Source organism: Oreochromis niloticus, linkage group LG15 (assembly GCF_001858045.2).
Source record: "Oreochromis niloticus isolate F11D_XX linkage group LG15, O_niloticus_UMD_NMBU, whole genome shotgun sequence".
NCBI classification, from domain to species: Eukaryota; Metazoa; Chordata; class Actinopteri; order Cichliformes; family Cichlidae; genus Oreochromis; species Oreochromis niloticus.
The window spans coordinates 7337467-7356708 of NC_031980.2; the positions used below are offsets into that span (position 1 = coordinate 7337467).

The window sequence follows — 19242 nt, forward strand, 5'->3', positions numbered from 1 at the left end:
TGGCATGGGCCCATCTGGAGGTTCTTAGGGTGATTATGTAACCGAGCTTCTTCTAACAACATAATGTGGATTACTACAGCAAGTACCCTTTCATATTCTCAACAAGCAGCAGCCTATTGGATTAACCGCTCAGCTTCTGGCCTGTGGTCAGCCGCCTCTGTTTCTGTGTGCTTTCCACTGAAAGGGGAAGAAAACAGAAAAAAACACAAAAAAAAACAAGAACATCTCCCGTCCCTTCTCCTTCGCTGTACGTAATGCCCTTGAGCCTCGAGTCCTCCTGTGCATATTATCGAGGAGGTTTGGTGCATAGCGTCATTTAGAAGTTACTTGACGTCTTCTCTAAATAAAGTATGCTTGGATTTCATTTACTTAATATGATCATTATTGAAATTCTGTCCTTGGAGATTGATTCTCCTCTTTTTCCCTGTGTTTTTTTAAACCAGCACCACAAAACCAAAAAGCTTAAAGTAATTAAATAGATTAAGTAGGGAAAGCTTAATTCAGAAAACGTATCCACTTGAGCATTTGGAGTTTCTGCATTTTTTTCTTACTTTTTGAGTTAATAAACTTTTTTTTGTAAACTTTAACTTGAACTATTTAACTCTCATCCTACTGACACATTTAAATCACATGGACTACCGACCTATCTCTTACTATAGCACTATTAGCTATATGATTAATTTCATCTAAAGGAAAAAAAATAGATTGTTAGTTTTGCAAAATTACAATTAGCTTTCGTATTTCATTGACCAAAAATCTAAACCTTTCTTTAATATAACTTGTAGCTTATATCCATGTTATTACTTAAAAGCTTATTTACCATCTTTTGACTCAGATATCAATTTCAAGTAAACATTATTTGTGTTGTATTTCAGTACACCAGTCATTTTGATCCCAATCAAAAATTGAAATAACGCACACAACGAGCCAGCTCAGAGACTTAATTTCTCCAGCTTGTCGTGGGTCTGCCTCGGGGCCTCCTCCAGGACATGCCCGAAACATCTCACCTAGAAGGCGTCCTAGCCGGATGCCAGAACCACCTCAGTTGACTCTATTTGATTAAGAGGAGTAGCGGCTCTTCTCAGAGTCTGTCACTTGTATCTGTAATCTTATTTTTTCAGTCACTACCCACAGCTGACAGCCATGGGTGAGGGTGGGAATGTCGATCAGCCAGCCAGCTTCACTATCAGCTCTAACGGGCAGAAAACAGAGTCTACTACAGTAGAGGTGGGCAGATTGATAGATTGAGCATTGTGAGGGGATTGATACTTTGTTTCTATCCTGTAAGTTCAGTATGTAGCCCAGTGAATTGTGTTACATGGGTGAAGTTCTTTAGAAATGAAAAATGCATGCAGCATGTTCTGCACCAATCTACCACTTCCCTCTCCTCTTACTCATAAAAAAAAGACTCATATGTATATATATGTATATATATATATATATATATATATATATATATATATATATATATATATATATCCACTTAGGACAGTAATCTTTTCCTGACCCGGAGTGGGCACTCCACCCTTTTCTAGCTGTGGACCGTGGCCTCAGACTCGCAGGTGCCAATTCTCATCACGTCTCCTTCACCCAAACTACAAACTGCTTTAGCTGCAGGTCATCATCCAATGAAGCCAACAGAATCACATCATCTGCAAAAAGCAAAGGCATGTTCTGACAACTTTCTGTGTGAAACCATGAAGGTGATGAATGCAGTGATGGAGTCTTTCCTGTTTAAAATGCCCGACAGAGTACCATGACCCCCAACTGCATGCTGTATTTTGCTTTAATTCAGGACCCATGGCAAACATGACCTGTGAATAACTAGCTTCATTTATTAGAACTGCATAGATGGAATTTGGTCCTTTTGAGTGGAGGCACGTAGGGCAGAACTACTGTGGCATCATTAGGATCAAATTCATTGACAAAGCCGTAAAACATTAGAATGATAGAACAGAAAACAACCCTGTGAGATATGAAAAAAAGAATAAAATACGACCACAAAATGCATAATTTTAGTGATAATAATAATAATAACAAGAAGAAGATAAGGAAAGCTTCAAAATGCTTTTTCAGTCCGACATTGTTGACATTAAAATTGTTAATAGGAGTAATGTTACCCTAGAAGACTATAATACATGTAGCCCTACATTGTTATTAATGTAATGAAGAAAGGCAGGAGAAAGGGAGTAAAAGCAGGCTAATCTTACCTGTTTATATCCCCGAGCCTTTCCTTTAGTAGAATTTTAAATGCAGGATTTTTGCATGTATTTTCACTGTTTGGGACTTTTACTCAAGAGTATTATCTTTGTCATTGGTGCTTTTTCACAAGTTGTTAACCCTCCCTTTACACACATGCACACACGCGGTTATCTGACCGGTCTCTGGTGAGGATCCACTGATGCGGGACCGGGGCACATTAAATCCTGGGAATCAGCATCTCACACACCTAATGCTGATGTCAGGAATTATTATAAACATTTCACATACCCACACACACACATACACAGAAACACCATGCAGCCCATCTCATCATCTCACTTTTATCTCCACAGGTGGCAAATTTTACCCTCGAGCTCAATGTCAGCATGTCTGCATAAACAAATCAACGCAAAACGCACATAGACTGAAAGAGCTTATCCTGTCACGTTATCTGGGGGTTTTTTTCCCTTTACCACAGCTTTATGAATTCACCCTCTGGCTCTCCGTTTATCTGCCCATCCGCCTCAAACCCAGCCAAACCCATTTTGTCAGCAGCTCCACAGGTGAGCCCGTCTCATTTCACAACGGTGTCTCATACCACGTCGAGCTAATGCCAGGTCTCTTCCTTCAGTTATTTCACCTCCCTCCATTCATCTTTCAATTTTCTTCACACTGTGCTTCTGTTCTTTCTTTCCCCTTATACACCTCTGGGATATTTCAGCTTTTGAGGTGAGATGTGACACTATTAAACGTCTCCCCTTCCTGCCCAACTCTTTCACCAGGCGTTGGGGGTGGGGTCCTTGCGATGACCCCACCTTCCGGTCATCCCCTCAGCCCGCTCAGCACAGCGCACTTAATCCCGGCCGTGCCAAGGTAGACCAGTCAAAATGTAATTTTCTGCAAGATTACACATGATAATGACTCGCTTTGGAGGCCCGCCATAAATAATGACTTCCAATTATAGATGCATAACTATCGATCTGTCAACAGAAGCACCGAGGAAGAAGAGAGAAGCCCGGGGGTTGGGTGGTGGCGGTGGTGGTGGCGGCGGTGGTGGTGGGGGCAGAGCTGGACAGATGTTGTGTTTACTGACATTTTTTTTTTTTTTTTTTTTGGATAGCATGCAGACAAAAAAAAAGAAAAGAAAAAAAAACAGAGGACGCTGCCGCAGACACACTTAACAACTGCCCAAACGCTTTACAAAGTCTTACATGAAGGCTCAGAAGCAAGTGTTGATGTGAGCCAATAAAAATAAAAATAAAAAAGCCTGAGAGATGAGTTCACCTGGGATCAGAGCAGACCTTCACCTGCTCTGGCGCACACACACACACACACACACAAACACACACTTCTGCTCCAATTCAACACCACACTGGACTATTTCGAAGGAACAAAAACAGAAAACACACACACACACAAAACCACATCACCACCACATTTGCTGCAATTAAAAGAAACCTCGCATCTACTTCTTCTTCGTCCGCTCAGCCTTATTGCTCTCGCTCAGTACTCACTGTCAGTTTCATGCACTGGCTGGCTGGCTGGTCCTCCGCTCTACAGCTGCAGTCAGTCAGTCAGTCTCAAGGACAAACGCTCCAGCTCTCCTCGCCTCCGGTCTCTGTAGCTCAGCGATGCAGCAGCACGCGCACGCACGCACACACACACACACACACACACTCCCAACACACAAAAATTTCATAAACACACACATTCCCCTCACCCTCCCTCCCTCTCTTTCTCTTCTCAGCGTCTCACTCTGCTCCAGTGCTGAGTTTACCTGCCTACCTTGCTCGCAGGGGGAGTCCTGAGAGAGTGTGTCAGACAGAAAGTGTGTCTAAGAGCAGGGGTGGGTGGTGGGCAGACTGTTGGAGGGGTGAGGGAGAACACAAGCCAGCGTACCCTTATATGCAGAGGGAGGAGGTGAGTAGAAGGGAGGGTAGAGGACACACAGGGTTCCTGTATTCCCACAGATACAGAGGAGGGATTTCTATTGCAGCCTTGCAAAAGATGGGAGAAAAAGAGAGGAGCGAAGAAGACGGAGAGAGAGCGCGAGCATCATATTTCAGTGATGTTGAGTCAGCATGTGCATGGGATGTGTGCGTTTATAGAGTTGGAAATATTTCGAGGCCACGTTCTGATTTGCAGAAAGCTCTCTTCATCAAAAGGGAGCTGCGACTGTGCCGTCTCAAGAGCAACCAGAGAAGAAAGTTCTCCTGGTTTGTATTTAAAGGGCTCACATCCTGATCGGAGTAAGTTGCCTCACTGATGATGTACGTTTTACAACTTGATGTCAGTGTCCTAAACCAGCGGTCCCCAACCTTTTTTGCCTCACAGACCGGTTTATGCCCGACAATATTTTCACGGACCGGCCTTTAAGGTGTCACGGATAAATACAACAAAATAAAACTAGTACCGGTACCAAAAAAAAGAAGATTTATTCATAACACATGTGAAAAGACCCAGGAAAACAGAGTTAACGATAAAAACGATAACAAATTAACGCTGAAAACCGATAAAAACCCTGAAAACCATACATTTCACACCTGAGCCTCAACTCTCGCGGCCCGGTACCAGTCCGAGGCCCGGGGGTTGGGGACCGCTGTCCTAAACGACTGCCGATCCTGATGCTCTGTTCAACCAACTTTAAAGCCTCAAAAAATATCGGTTTAACTCCACAGGACAACTCTCAAAATTCAATCCCGTTGTTGTTAGTATGGGTAAATTAATAAAAGAAATTAAACACTTAAATGCTGCATAAACTGCTGCTTTATTAAACCACTAATCTACATAATACTATGCAAGTAAAAAGAGCCCATCATCAGGCCGAAAAAAAAGAAACACAAAACCCATCAAAGTTCTACAGGCAAAAAAACAAAGAAAATCAGCAATTTGGTACATTTTGGTGTAAGGAAGGCGCTGGTCGAGAGAAAAAGGCCTGAAAAACAACAGAAGAGAAAATTTGACAATCGCAGAATTCCTTTTCCTTGACAAAGAAAAACCTTTTCACAATAATCCAAGACAAGAACACTCTCCAGGAGGTAGGTATATCATTGTCAAAGTCTACAATCAAGAGACGCCTTCATGAAGGGAAATACAGGGGGTTTACAACAATGTGCAAACCAACGTTTACACTTCAGAACAAGAAGCCCAGATTAGACATTTAAAACTATTAAATATTCGTTTTAAACAAACAAAAAAAATAGATGTCCCTAGTGGAAACAGTTGATTTATGGCGAAGATAGGAAAGGCTCATTATCCACAACATAACCACAGTGTTAAAGCATGAGCGTGTATGGTTCCAGAAGAGCCTGGTTACTTGGAGTAACCTGCTGTAGTGATGATGATGTGGCTGCTCACAGAAGCAGCAGGATGAACTGTGAAGTGTACAGAGCAAGAGTCTCTGTGCAGATTCAGCCAAATGCTGCAAAGCTGATTGGACAGCGCTTCACTGTACGGATGTATAATGACCAAAACATACTGCAAAAGTAACCCAAGAACTTTAGGTCAAAGAAATGTAGTGCTCATAAAAATGCTGAGTCACCTTAACCTAAGTAATCAGGCTTTTTTTCCCCCCTTTCTTCAAAATCCATCCTCTACTTGGGGCTGCAGTAAAAATGTAGAGATTTATCAAATTACAAAATCTCTTACAAAAAATAGGACAATCTAAAATCAAATTAATAAACAATTAATGCGTTAGTCTTTTTTGCTTAGTTTCAGATTTAACAGTTTTGGTTTACCGAGGCTAAATTTCTACTGTACACGCTTTTCTTCCACATCAGAGCTCCACTCACATGTCTTTGAACTGTCACGAGTTTAATGAGGTAAGTTAGGTCCTAAGGTTAAAAGCTGTTCAGAGGAAATACTGCTACACTTTAAATATCCTGCACCATTTCTAATCAACATCTTTCTATTTTTTTCTGGCCCCTTGATCTCTCAGCTGCACTTAAATTTACTTTAGCTATATATCCACAACAATCCGCTGTGTCTGGCCAATATGCTAATGGGGTTAAATTACCCAACAGCTGCATAGTAAATAATACAATTAGGTAAGCAGCCCAACTTATTTTAATAAATGCGTCTGAGTTCCTCTGTTGTGCCGCAGGTGTCTGATTAGACGTTAGCCAGCCCGCACTTCCCCACAATCCTGCGAAAAGGTCTAATCAAGCAAATTAAGCGGAAAGCACCGGTTAAACACAGGTTCCTTCCTTTAAGTGTGTGCACGGAAACGCCAAAATGCTCGTATCATACCGTGTGTCTGTGTAAAGTCACAGAGCGTGCTTACTCTTGGCTACGTTTACAGCAACACTGTTTAAAAACCTTAAATAACGTTCAATAAAACAAAACAAAAAAAAAAGCAGGGTGTGGTGAAACTTCAGGCTTCGTGTGCAAATGTGTGCATACTGGTGCTAAATGAAGAGAAATCTGTAACTTGGATTTTCAGCCTTTTTTTCTTTTTCTTCGGGGGAGAGATTAAAAACATTCTCATGACAAGATTTCTCCAATTAAATCAACATTAAAAAAGGAATTAGGCGGGGAAAACATCCAGATATCCAAACTTACATCAATAAAGCGTACCCTAAATTCATTACAATTAAAAAATAATTAATCTTGAGGTATAGCCTTCTCAAACAGTTGATTTTAAAATTCTTGTGCAACATCAGACAAAAACCATTTATCATTGATTCACTAACCAACACAGCCAACTGAAAAACCGTTGCCGTCGTCACTGGCGACCTGAAGCAATACTGTTTATATGTAGTCAACAGCACCCCAGTTCTCTGACCAGTAACACTGGCATCTGAGGTAACGGATGAGACATCACATCACTTTCTCCAACATGGAGTTTCTCAAGAAGACGCGTTTGCCAGTCTTGTCTGTGGATCACTTTCCGTCCTTTACTTTTACATGTTAAGGAGTCTGTGCAGAGATCGCAGTCTTCTTGCAGTTTCCCCAACGTGGGAAAGGTTATTTTTTGTTTCAGCTCAGGCCATTTGCTACGATGAGCAGCGTCCTTCTCTCGTTGTTCGTGCGCCTGGATTTTTCCAGACCTTTGTTTTTTTTGGATAACCCTGAGGAGAATTTCATCTCGTTCCTCCTTGGTGGGGTATATTATCCTGGCCTCATTCTGGATGTTCAGCTGAAACCCAAACCCGTGCCTTTAGGTCTCTGGGTGGCCCGGATTGGCTCGGTAATGCCTCTTCCCTCAGGACCCAGGCCCATCCCAGGACTCCAACCCATGGTTTGCAGCATGCGGTTCCCCATGTTGGTCTCAGGGATTGGAGGTGCGTTCTCCCCGACCACTCCTGAAAACAAAATTCACAGATTAAAGAAAGCTAATAATTTCTGTCTACACATCCTCACTCATACCATGGTACACACTATGTACAAGCGTCAGCTATAAAGGAGATCTTCAAAGCAGTTCAGACAATGCACGCTTGAAATGAGTAGATAATAAAGTTAGTTTGATGTCATGCCCCACAAACAGTTTAAATACAAAGCTAGAGACACTTATAGTGCCGTAAACAACTTAACATGACAGGAAATTCAATCACAGGTAAGTGGTACATAAACTCTTCTGATTACTTTCTCTCATCTGAAGATCGTAGCCATCTTCCCACCAACAAATTTTTTGCTCCCCCAAATAAAGTAAGGTAGACTTGCCTTTTGTCCTTAGTGCCTTATTGCTATGTATTACTATTGATATGTCTGTGAATGCAGTTTACAGTGTAAGAAGTGCTTTGAGTACTAAGTCAGAGTAAAGAACAGCTATTTATATAAATTTCAGTCCATTTAGCTGGGACTGTACTAGAAGGGAAAAAAGTACTGGTGGCTGCCAGTGCTACCCTCTCAGTCTCCTGGTAGATGTGCCTATGGTTTGAATTTGAAAAATGTAGGTGACATCTTTGTTATCATGGTCACAAGACTTTCAGGAAACTTGACCTCTAACCATAATCTTAAAAATAAATAACTGGTTTACAAAACGATGACAAGATACGTCAGAGCCAAGGATGCACTGAATACATGAAATTCCTAGAACTACACAGGGATAAAGTGGCACCAGAATAATGTTAAATAACTAGTTTGTCATAGTACTATCAAACTGCTAGCACTTTTTTTACTCATATAAATCAAGGACAAAACATCTGAAATGTATCCAGTGGTTGGAATATTGTGGCAAAACAGGTGCTTTGTATCCATCTTTTTTAAAGTTGATATGTGCAAAACAATTAGCTCCATTATTAGATCTGTTATGTTTTAATCACACAGGCTTAGAGACCACGTCAGTGACAAATGTGTACATCTCAACCAGTTGGTGGCTGTTGGCTGTAGCCAGGGCAAATCAGTTGCAAATAAGGTTTACAGTGCAGCACCGTATAGGTCTTTACACCTACTGTCAACCTACTTACAGCCAGCAGCTACTCGCCAACCTTTTTTTTTTTAACATTATAACTTTGAATTGTGGCAAAACATTTGATACTTTTTCCACACTTTTAAAGACACTAAAAACTGATACTTGAAAAAAAGGTTATTAGCAGTATTTTTTGGATTTACAATACATTAACCCTAAAACATAAAAATCCTTTTTCTTGTTTACAGATCTGACGTTCTGTCTATCTGGTGGTTCAGCTTTAGTATAAACGTAACCATGTAATTGACTTGGCCACATTTTCAATGGTGTAACAAATGCAACCAGTGAAGGGAAGATCATCCGTGTCTGTCTCAGACAGTGATCATTTTGTCCTCCCTCTTCCTGGAAGTTCCCAGTCCAGTCACAGAGTGCAACCTATTACCCTTTTTAATCCTCCTTTCATTTGTATGCAGGGCAGAGTAAAGCTGCAAGCTCATTTGCAGACGCGATCGTCTGAGGGTTCGAGCACGCCAGGAAGTACGTCAGGCCTCAGAGTACAAATATATGCCAAGTGAGTGTCAGATATGTACACAATGCAACACTGAATATGCCACAATGACACTTTGGTAGCCCAGTAGACAATGTTTTCAATGTGCGTGCTGGGTGTTGCTGCCCTATTTAACTGATTTTATGCAACTTTTTAAGCAGGCAGCCTGAAATAAGGATCTCATAAAGTTGATATTAATGTTCGGTTACACTTTTTTTTGTCTGCACAATTTCTCTAATGTGCGCTCCAGTTCTTCTGTTTTTAAACACAAATGCTTACCTTTCTGTTGGTCGTGGGTATAAATTAAAGAAGCCTGCACCTGAGCCAAAGCATGCATGACTCTTTAACCCACGACCGACAGCCAACTTAATCTCATAAAACGCTTCAGTACACTAATGTGGATACAATGTCAGCGTTTAGGTATAAATTACAATCAAAAACAAGACATTGCTCCAGACTAAATAAATTAAAGGGCCAACATTAGCATTAACTCATCCTTCCTCCTCCAAAAGGATAAACTGGCCCAGAGGTAAGAGTAGGGATGGGTACCAGTATCCGGTGCCATAATGGCATCGGTTCTGACATAAACGGTAGTAACCAGACCGAAAAGCATCGCACATTTCGGGGCTTTATTTCGGTGCTTTTTTTTCCTGAGATGTCATACACTTTGGATTCTAGCCAAGCATTTTACCTTTGCAAGCGTAGTAGGCGGGCCCAGGTACGTACGTTCTTTTAGAGCAGAGCTACAGATTAAAAATGCCCAAGGCGAAACGGTCAAAGTCTGGCTGTACTTCACAGCAAAAGATGCAAACTCAGCAGCCTGCAACAAGTGCTTTAAGCTGATACTGTGCAAAGGAGGTAACACCTCGAATCTGATGAAACACCTGGCGACGTATAGCGTTTTGTTAAAAGCCGAGAAATGATAGCTTGCTGCGAGACCTCACACTGTGCACATCTACTGCGGGTGGGTTGCCTGTTATCGGACCCGGAGTTAGCAACATCCACCAAGAACCCGAAGAGTAGAGTCCTGGCCCCTAGCCCTGCCAGTGTAGCAGAAATGATGACGGATGATGATGGCAGCAGCAGCCGTTCTTCTCTGCATGGGTAGCTTCATGTTGTTCATGTGTAATTTACGTTGAGTAGGCTAACCACATTATTAAAGGCTAAAATGGCCAAAGAAAAAGTGGGAAACAGCTAAACATGAGAGGTTTTTGGACAAAGTTGGTGTTTTTTCCATTGTTTAAGCACTGCTTCCAGCCAAGAGTGATACCATATATGCCCTAGAGCTGCAGAAAAGGCTAACATTGTTATCATTTTACAAAAAAACAGCTAAACATGAGAGGTTTTTGGACAAAGTGTGTGTTCTCCATTCTTTAAGCACCGGTTCGAGCACTGTTTAAGCACTGGCACCGTTTCAAAAGTACCGGTTTGGTACTGGTATCGGATAAAACCTAAACGATACCCATCCCTAGGTAAGAGGAGTAGTTTTTTTGGAGGAGGTGGAGGGGCTGAGTGGCTAACGGCTAATCCAGTATCTCTGCTGTGGCAGCGTGATTTAGCCAGCTGACTCTTGTCCAGCAAAGCTTAGGAAGGAAAGGGCTTTATTAATGAGAGAAGGTTGTGCAGGAGGGAGGATATGAAGGGAGAAAGACCCACTTTCTCAAAAATATGCAGCTGAAGCGCACATTTCATCCCAGTCCGTACAGCAGAAGGTGAGGAAGAAAGCTTGGACACACTGAGCTCAATGAGGAGGGGTGGGGGAAGAGGAGAACAGAAGAGAGCCAAAAATACAATAAAAGGAGCAGTTGGTATAAAGTGCCAGATGGTGTGCTAGGTGAAGCTAGGTGTGCATCCAATACCTGAGGGTGCAGTGGAACCAAGGGGGGCTGCTTTCCGCCTCCGCTTGATATCCCCTGTGCAGAGTGAGCCGAGGTGTCCGCTGGTCTGTCTGTAAAACCAGTCAAGACACGCAAAAATATGATAGCACCCATTTGATCTTAAATAACAACAAAAGTTCTCGTCCCTTTAAAAAACAAACAAAAAAAACCAAACAACAAAGTTAAACTGCTCTCACCTGCTTGCTGTTTTTACTGAGCAGGTCCTCCGATGCCCTCTGTCTGAGAGTGGGTCCCAGTGCAACTGAAGGGGCAATGAGGGAGGCACAAAAGAGCGAGTTACCCCTGGAATGAACTTTGTATTCTGCATTTTAAAGTCATTTTGGAGGCTTTTTCAGCCTTTTTTAGGTCGGTGTAGAGAGGATAAGAAAGGTGGGGAGAAAGAACAGGTGAGGGAAGGACAGGCAGTGAATGGCCTCTGAGCGGATTCAAACCCTTTTATTCCACAATAAAAGGAATAAAAAGAAAATTAAAAAAAGAGAGACAGCTCACCTGTCCGTGTTCTCTCCTTGAGCCTGAGCTGAACCAAGGCCTGTTGGAGATATTATGGTATCATTACACAGAAACTATTGCTTCTCTTCTACCACAGAAACTAGTACAGATCCCCCAAAGAAAACAGATCTTATGGAGATCTTTCTCACATTAGCTAACACACAGGCAAACGCTGAATGAGGTCTCATCATCCTTCTCTGTTGTCAAATAAAATGCCTTTATGATGTCAGTATAAAATTGTAAAACCCAAATTTTGATCATATCCTGCAGGTTTTTAAGTTACGTTTATTAACTCTTCTACACCAAGGCTACTTATTTAAATACCATCTTTCATAAAATGGAAAAGCTGATCATGCAGAAAGAACTCACTCGTGGGTGTCCTGAGTTTGTCTGCTCAATCTTTCGCTGAAGCCCTGACTGGAGGGCCCCTGGAGCCCTGCCTCAGGTGCCTGATGGCTGCCGTGAAGGCGGCTCAACCGGGCTTGGAAACCTGACAAACACAAGCGCAGGTTCATCATCATTTAATCTTACGATACGATCGGTGAAATCACTCAATCGGTTGGGTCAGGAACATTTCAAGGTAGCAAAACACTGATACATCTTTTGAAAACCCAGCTTGTTCACAAACCTGTTGAAATATAAAGTATTATGCACTGGAAGCTGGGGTAATCTCAATATGACGTACGGTATTCAACAAACTTATTAGACCACCTGACAAATTAAATAGTTCTAATTCACACATAATTACCAAAACGCTTCATTTTTATGGCCTCCTTTGGAGCATTTACAGAAATAGAAGCACAATGGAATCTCCACCGTAGGTGCAATGCATCTAGCATTGAAACATTCTGTAGCTTTTCTTGGACAAACACAACAATGCTGACCAAGGAGTTTAAATTTTAACTTTTCCACCCACAGTACCTTATTCCAGTCATCTGCAGTCCAGTGTTTGTGCTGCCTGGAAATTTTAAAGGCAGTCCTGGATGTTTGCATGTCTCAAAAATGGCTTCTTAGCAGCTAGCCTTCCCTTTAAGCCTCGTTTGTTCAGTCCTCTGCTTATGGTCATCCTGAAGACCTTCACATCAGCAGTGATTTTCTTTCTGTCTTTAGTACTTAAAACTTTGAAGGACTGGACATCTGCTTTCTGCCTCTTCCTTGGCACATTTTCTAAGCATCAGTCTCAGCAATTGATCGGTCCACAGCATACATGACCACACTGTGAGAATAGTTTAAGTCTTGCACAATTTTGTCACAAAGCATACCCAGCATCAAGAAGTGCTTTAACGCAGACTCTTTCCTTTTCATCGAGTTCTCAACGATTTACCATTTTGAAAAGGATCGATGGATTTCAAACTCAATTCACTAATTTTTCTGTTTAGGAATTCAAGTGAATTAATTTGGCATCTTAATCAAAAATAATGCACTTTACTATTTTTTTCTCTGTTTTTTTGTAAAACAATACATTTGAAAAATCATGGCTAAGAACAACAATTATATTTTAACAATCCTTTTGATTAAACAGCTTGCACATACTGGTGGATAATCCATTGCAGAAACATAAAAAATGGTTTTGGTAATGACAGTACCTTTAATTTAGGGTGGCTGTGGCATAAACCTGTGGTCTAACAAATCTGCAAACAAACAAATCTCCAGCTTTAAGTCCAGCAACTATCCTGTGTGATGTGGGCTCCAGCTTTTGGGCACTGATGTGAAGGTAATTCTAAATTAGGCACCAGCACCACATTGGTTGGAAAATAGGTAGGAGATGATATGTCACGACTAACAAGGTGTGAAGGGGGGGAGCTAGAGAAACACTGGGGGACACGAGTTAAAAGCAGGTAGCAAAAGGCAACTTCATGCAGCAAAAGTCTGAAAATGTTTCTTTTCGATGCTGAACGCTGCAAACAAAGCCTTTTTTAAGAGATGTTACTCTCTTATTCCATACATCAGTTTATTGCTGTAATGCTGATATGTCAGTGTGAACCGTTTGCCTCCTAGTGGCCTGTAGTGAGACTGCAACAACTTTTCACTACAGCATCTTCACTTTGCCCCTCATACTAGATATTATATTACATAATACATAAAAACATATGTTATGAAGCTACTCCTTCCATCTGCTCCAGCTATGGGGCACCACAGGAGATCATCGGTTTCCACCTAGTCCCCGTCCTCTGTCTGTCAAACCAACCACATTCATAAAACTCCTCTTGCCTAGGAGCTTCATCTTAACATCCTTTTCTCAATGGAGCAGCATATCCCAGTTCAAATCCAGCTCAGAGAAATTCAGTACATGCTTGTTTCTCCCAGTGGAAATCTGAGCATCTTTCAATGAGCTAATGACTCCTTACATCCAAACCTACAGTCTGTTCTTCACCCCTCTTTAGTGCCACCATTGCTGTGGATGGTTGACTAAAAAGGGAGGAGGAGAAAAAAATTGCCATCGTGTCCAAGTTTCTAAGTGATTATAATGTGACTCTGAAAGCAAGCACATCCACCAAGCAGAAGCCTACCTCTCTGTGCACCAGGGCTCATGAGTGGGAAGGATCCAGTGAGAATGCTGTTAAAGACGGGGTCCGCTAGATCTAGCTCCTCTGACCCAGTCTCCCTCTCCCACCAGGGAACAACTCCTGCTATCCCACAAGCACCCCCGGGCCCCGGACCGGAGCCCGGCTCGCCCTCGTAGAACCAGTCACTCTGTTCATCGTCACCTAAAAGAAGGAGTATGAAAAATGGGACCTCACAGAAAAGCTGCTTAAACTCATATACAAAAATGAAATAAAAAGCAATTTCACCATATTTAGAAATAACTGGGCAGTTTAAAAAAGCTAGCAAGATGTTTGAGAGAAGTGCTTTTATGTTGCTTTTACACCTGTGCTGTTTTTTTCTGTTTAAACTGTACTCTGGTTCATTTCCCCCCACAGTACAGTTCACTTATGCAGGTGTTAACAGGGTAATCGCACTCAGGTACAGATCAAACAACCACACCGAACGCTTTTGGAGGAGGTGGTCTAGGTCCGATTCCAAATGGTGTGTGAATGCAATTTGAGTCAACTACCAGGTGCATGCTGCAAGTCTGAACTAAACATCTTCACATAGCCAGGAGTGCTTTGCATTCTGGGGTGCGGCAGAGTACCATAGTTATTCACAAACAGTACACAAACAGTCAGTGTGGGTTAGCAACTAGCTGTAGTAATGTAAATTCCCCATGTTGGACACTCAGCCAGAACACAGCACCTTCTTCCTGTACTTACTTTTGTTGCTCGCGCTCCACACACAATAAGCGGACTAAATGTTCTTACGTGGTTTGTACTGACGCATTTTGGTTCACTTTGAGTTTTTTCTGTGTCAATAGAAACCAAACCACGGGAAAAAACTAAAGGTTACAAGTACAAACCAGAGTACATGAGTCTACCAGAGCCCAGAGTACATGAACTACTATAGGTGTGAAAATACCCTAAAATTAGATTGTGTGCATTTCCTACAAAACACAACCCAACACAACCACTGTGTGCAGATGCGGCCCCTTACCCTTTCACAAAATCCTCACTTCTATGTGCACTTCTATGCAACATGCCAGACAGTTTTAGACACATCTCAGTACATACCTTGCCTCCCCTCATCATTCGTATAGAGGCCTCCATCACTGCTGTTACTCACACTGCTGGTCTCACTGAGAGAAAAGGGTGGAAAGGGAAATTCAACCAAGTGTTTCTCCACTGCATGACTATATCACAAATCCACATACACACAGCTCCATGCATTTACAAATAACATAAATGCTAATAAATGATACCTTAGACACTTTGTGATAATATATAACAGAACAGTAACGTAAACTCCTCCATGTTGAACTACTGCTGGCAACCTTAATCTTTTCTCTGCTCTGCAGCCTTGATGAGCTCAGCACAGCTGTCCACCTGGTGGCAATTTTTGTTCGAGTCCCCCTTCAGCTCACAAAGGATCTTAAGAGCAGAACAAGGACTACCTCTGCCAGCTGCAGTTCATGATGGGAAAAGGCTGTCTAGCCCCAGGATGAGAGACTCCAGACAGTTCATTACCATCAAAGCCATAACGATAACCTTACCAGCCCTACAACAAGTAGGGAAACGCGAGATGGTAGTTAGCAAATTAGATTTATTTCTTCTTTTTTTTTTCAACAATTTTTCATTCAATAAAATAAGCTCCCAATACGTTCTAAATGAAAGCAGCCATCAAAGAACATGCATGAGAACTAACTAGTCTGGAACTGGCAACATTTCAGCTTTTAATATTCGCTTCTTTTTGGTGATCTATGCACCAAACACATTTCAGACATTTCAAAAACATAAAAAAAGATATTAATTTTAGACAACCAGCCCCAAACACTCCCTTACCTGCAGTACCACAAACTGACACTCAGACTCCATAAAAATCGCACACAGTAGCACATACAGAGGGAGCTACAACATCGGGAATTACGAGGCATAAAAAGAAAGGAAAACACTAACCACCTGTCACTCATGTCCTCATCCGAGCCCTTTTGCTCCTCCAGCTCCATCTTGTCTTTGGACCCGTCTGTTGGAGAACAGACGGGGTCTTCACTCTCCACCACAACCCCTTCATCCGCAGCTTCCACTCCCAGCCGGTGTGTCGCCAGTTTCCTCTTTTTTACTCTGTTTTTGTTTCCACTTGGCTCTACCAGTCCACCTCCGCAGAACTCCATGGCACCTCTCCCCTCACTTGCACCCAGTCTATGTGGCTTGCCACCAACACGGGCTTTGGGTACAGGCGGTGGCCCAAGCATAGTGGAGGTGGGAGGTTCTGGATCTATGGGTGGGTCCACAGCCATGCGTTTGACCTTACGTCGTCGCCTAAGGCTTCGAGTCCCCTCTGCTGAGCCCAGGACACCTAGGTCATCCGGCCAGAGCGGCCGTTTACTTCGCCCCATGTCGGCTGTGTAGGGGATTCGCCGTTTGGGGCCAAGTTGCTCATCTGAGTCACTGTTGTCACGGGCATGGCTATTGGCAGCAGAGACAGCTCCTGTACTGGCACGGTAGTCCTGCAACAAATGACACTGCGGTGAATACCAGGCTGTGACGCCGATGCTAAATTAAGACACTTGCATCAACACGAATATGTCAGCTAAGACAGAAGCAACAGCAGTGGGGCCAGATTTATGAAACACAGACACATTTCTACCCAAATAAAAATGTTTGCTATTGTCCAAAACGCCACACTATTTTAATATGTTTTGGATTTATTCCCCCCCCCCAGTTACATTTTCTCCTCTTCTCAAAACAACTACAGCAAGCCAGACAACTACATCCTTAAATGTAGTAAAACTGGCTCAGGTGGTCTTAGGTAAGACTGTTGACACAGGGTTTCAAACAGATGTGTCTCGCCCACAGTCCCTATTCAATTCACCCTATCTCACCTTATGTTCCTCCACACTGGACTCTGAACCCTCACTGAGGTGGCCCGTCTCCCACGGTGGATGTGGGTTGTCTGAGCGTCGTTTCCTACCCCTTCGCTTCCGAGCCTGTCTCTTTAGCAGACAGCCCACTGCTAGTGCATGGTCACCTCCATCACCAAAACCACCACGGGCAGCTTGCTCTGAGCTCTCCTCCAGCGCTGACACCAGGTCATGGACCAGCTCGTCCATCGTTCGGCGAAAGTGCCTGAGATGAAGCAAAAAGGAAGGTGGATACCATTTCATCTCACACCAGGAGTGGACAATCAGATATCTAAAGCACTTACAAACACTAAAGATTTCCCGTGTGCACAAGTATTGGTATAGAGTATAGGTATATCACATATGTATACATATACACTGCTTTTTATTCTATGTATTTATTTATTTATTTTCACCCTTATTGTATATTGGTTTCTCTTCTTCTTATTTTAGCACCTTTGTGGTCCAGCTACCCAATTTCGCTGTGCAAGAAACTGCACAATGACAATAAAAAGCTCTAAGTCTCTAAGTCTAAGTCTGTAGCCATTATGTGTAGATTCCTATTGATTGGCAAACCGCAAGGAAACTTAAGAGACGACTGCTGACTAGACAGATACAAATTGAAATGCTATCACGTCAGCTAGCTGTCGATAAGCCCAACTGACGGTGACAACTTTGGACATGGGAGTAAGCTAGCTGTAAAATATCTGAGACTACAGCCTGGTGATTATTCACATTACATAACGTCCATATCTTCTCAGCAAGCAAAGCTAGGGCTAACACACGATGGGTGCACTGCTGAAAAACAGTATTAACAAACCTCAGGCGATGCTATTTAATAGCCCGCGATTGCGGTTGCAAGGTTCACTAAATCGACGCTTGCTTTAGTTTGCACTTTAAGTTGTTAGCTTCGAGGGCTAACGTTTTCTTGCTACTTAGCCAAGCCCTTCCAAAACAAACGTTGAACTACAGAATTTAAAAGCTGACCAACTGCTGGTACGTAACAGCGTTAACCTGTAATAACACTCACGGCATTAACTTGTGCTTAGTTTAAACAAGCGCCGTCAAAAAGTAAACAATAAACACACCCTAAAATATTCAGAAGAGCTTAGCTGCTAGCCTGTTAGCGCAGCTAGCCTTCTCTCTGCCTCTAGCCGGCTGATTCACGAGAGTGGAGTGGACGTGAACAATATGTTACGTCTCCGCGGTTTCAAACACCACCTACCAGCCAGTTCCCGCTTTGCCGATGGTTTTTAGATTAGCTGCACGGAACATGAAAGCCACCAAGTCCCCGCTATCCTTAGCCAGAAACAACGGACAAACACTGACACGCCACTGAAACCATTCTGGCACAAAAGCTAGCGATCAGCTAACTGGATCAATATGCGACAAGAGGAGGACACCGCGAAAGCAGCAGCAAGGTACTGTGTTGCCTTTGGGTGCTGCAGAAAATTGTACTACTAGCATTGCTATGGAAGAAAGAGATCGTCAGAACATAATATTAAAGAGCATTATAATTATTCGATTTAAATACACCAAAACTGGATATAATATATATATATGTATGTGGCTGATAACAACATGTCGTAAATATAAATATTTGCGTACCATTAACTGTCATGTATGTACACAATAACTGAAAAGCTGCTGTTGTAATGATGTACGTGAAGGCAACATCCGGCGCTTGACTTCCACGTGTATTTACCTGTATTGAACACTAGAGGGCGGTGTAGTATAAAACTGGATCCTATGGTTGAACTCTGTTGGGCTATGAAATACACACCGATCAGCCATCAGCCAGCAAACATTAAAACTGGTGACATTTGAAATGAATACATTTCATCTCTTTAAAATTAAATGTGCTGCTGGGCATCCTTGGCATTCGTGTGAATGTCACTTTGACACATAACACCCACCAAACAGTGTTTTAGACTAAGGAACCCCCCCCCCATTCCCCACCCTTTAGACTAACAAAGGTCATCAGTTCAAACACACTATGTATAACAGTCTAATATTAATTACAGTAATCACTGGAAGAGTCACTGGGTACTTGGGAGTCTTGGATTTCACCCAATGCAACAGGTGGTCTTGTCTCAACGTGATGCAACAACACTATATTGTCAACAAAGGATCAACACCCACAACAGGTGGCACAGTCTGAACTAATGAGACATTTACATATTAAAAGGCACTGTCGGGCATGTCTTATTAGGTAGATCTCTGTGCCAGTGCAGCTTATTGTGTCATTCTTGTGTGATCATGTCTAAAATGCTATCAAACAATCCTAGCAGGTGTCCCCCTCATCAAATGCCTAAGAAGTCAGAGG

The 19242-nt window shown here is 42.4% G+C and overlaps 2 protein-coding genes across 4 annotated transcripts in view; both read right to left on the reverse strand.

Moving 5' to 3' along the window:
• Positions 1-3872, reverse strand: part of LOC100695726 (estrogen-related receptor gamma) — a 33047-nt gene extending 29175 nt beyond the window's left edge. The window contains exon 1 of the mRNA XM_025899165.1: positions 3717-3872. The gene's annotated coding sequence lies outside the window, so the exon portion shown is untranslated. The remainder of the gene's footprint in view (positions 1-3716) is intronic.
• A 1078-nt stretch (positions 3873-4950) lies between these two features.
• On the reverse strand, positions 4951-18351 carry gpatch2 (G patch domain containing 2). Of its 3 annotated transcripts, none has more exons than XM_003440736.5 (10): positions 18142-18351; positions 16899-17142; positions 15976-16523; positions 15091-15155; positions 13996-14193; positions 11855-11975; positions 11486-11525; positions 11173-11237; positions 10958-11046; positions 4951-7505 (listed from the first exon to the last, which is right to left on the reverse strand). In XM_003440736.5, exons 1-10 carry the CDS (start codon positions 18189-18191, stop codon positions 7336-7338), a joined length of 1590 nt encoding a protein of 529 aa, XP_003440784.1. In that variant the 5' UTR covers positions 18192-18351; the 3' UTR covers positions 4951-7335. The 3 variants fall into 3 exon arrangements, with proteins under 3 accessions (XP_003440784.1, XP_005449657.1, XP_025754796.1); XM_005449600.3 differs by having other exon boundaries at positions 15973-16523; XM_025899011.1 differs by lacking the exon at positions 18142-18351 and adding an exon at positions 17737-17882 and having other exon boundaries at positions 15973-16523.
• Between the last annotated feature and the right edge of the window lie 891 nt (positions 18352-19242).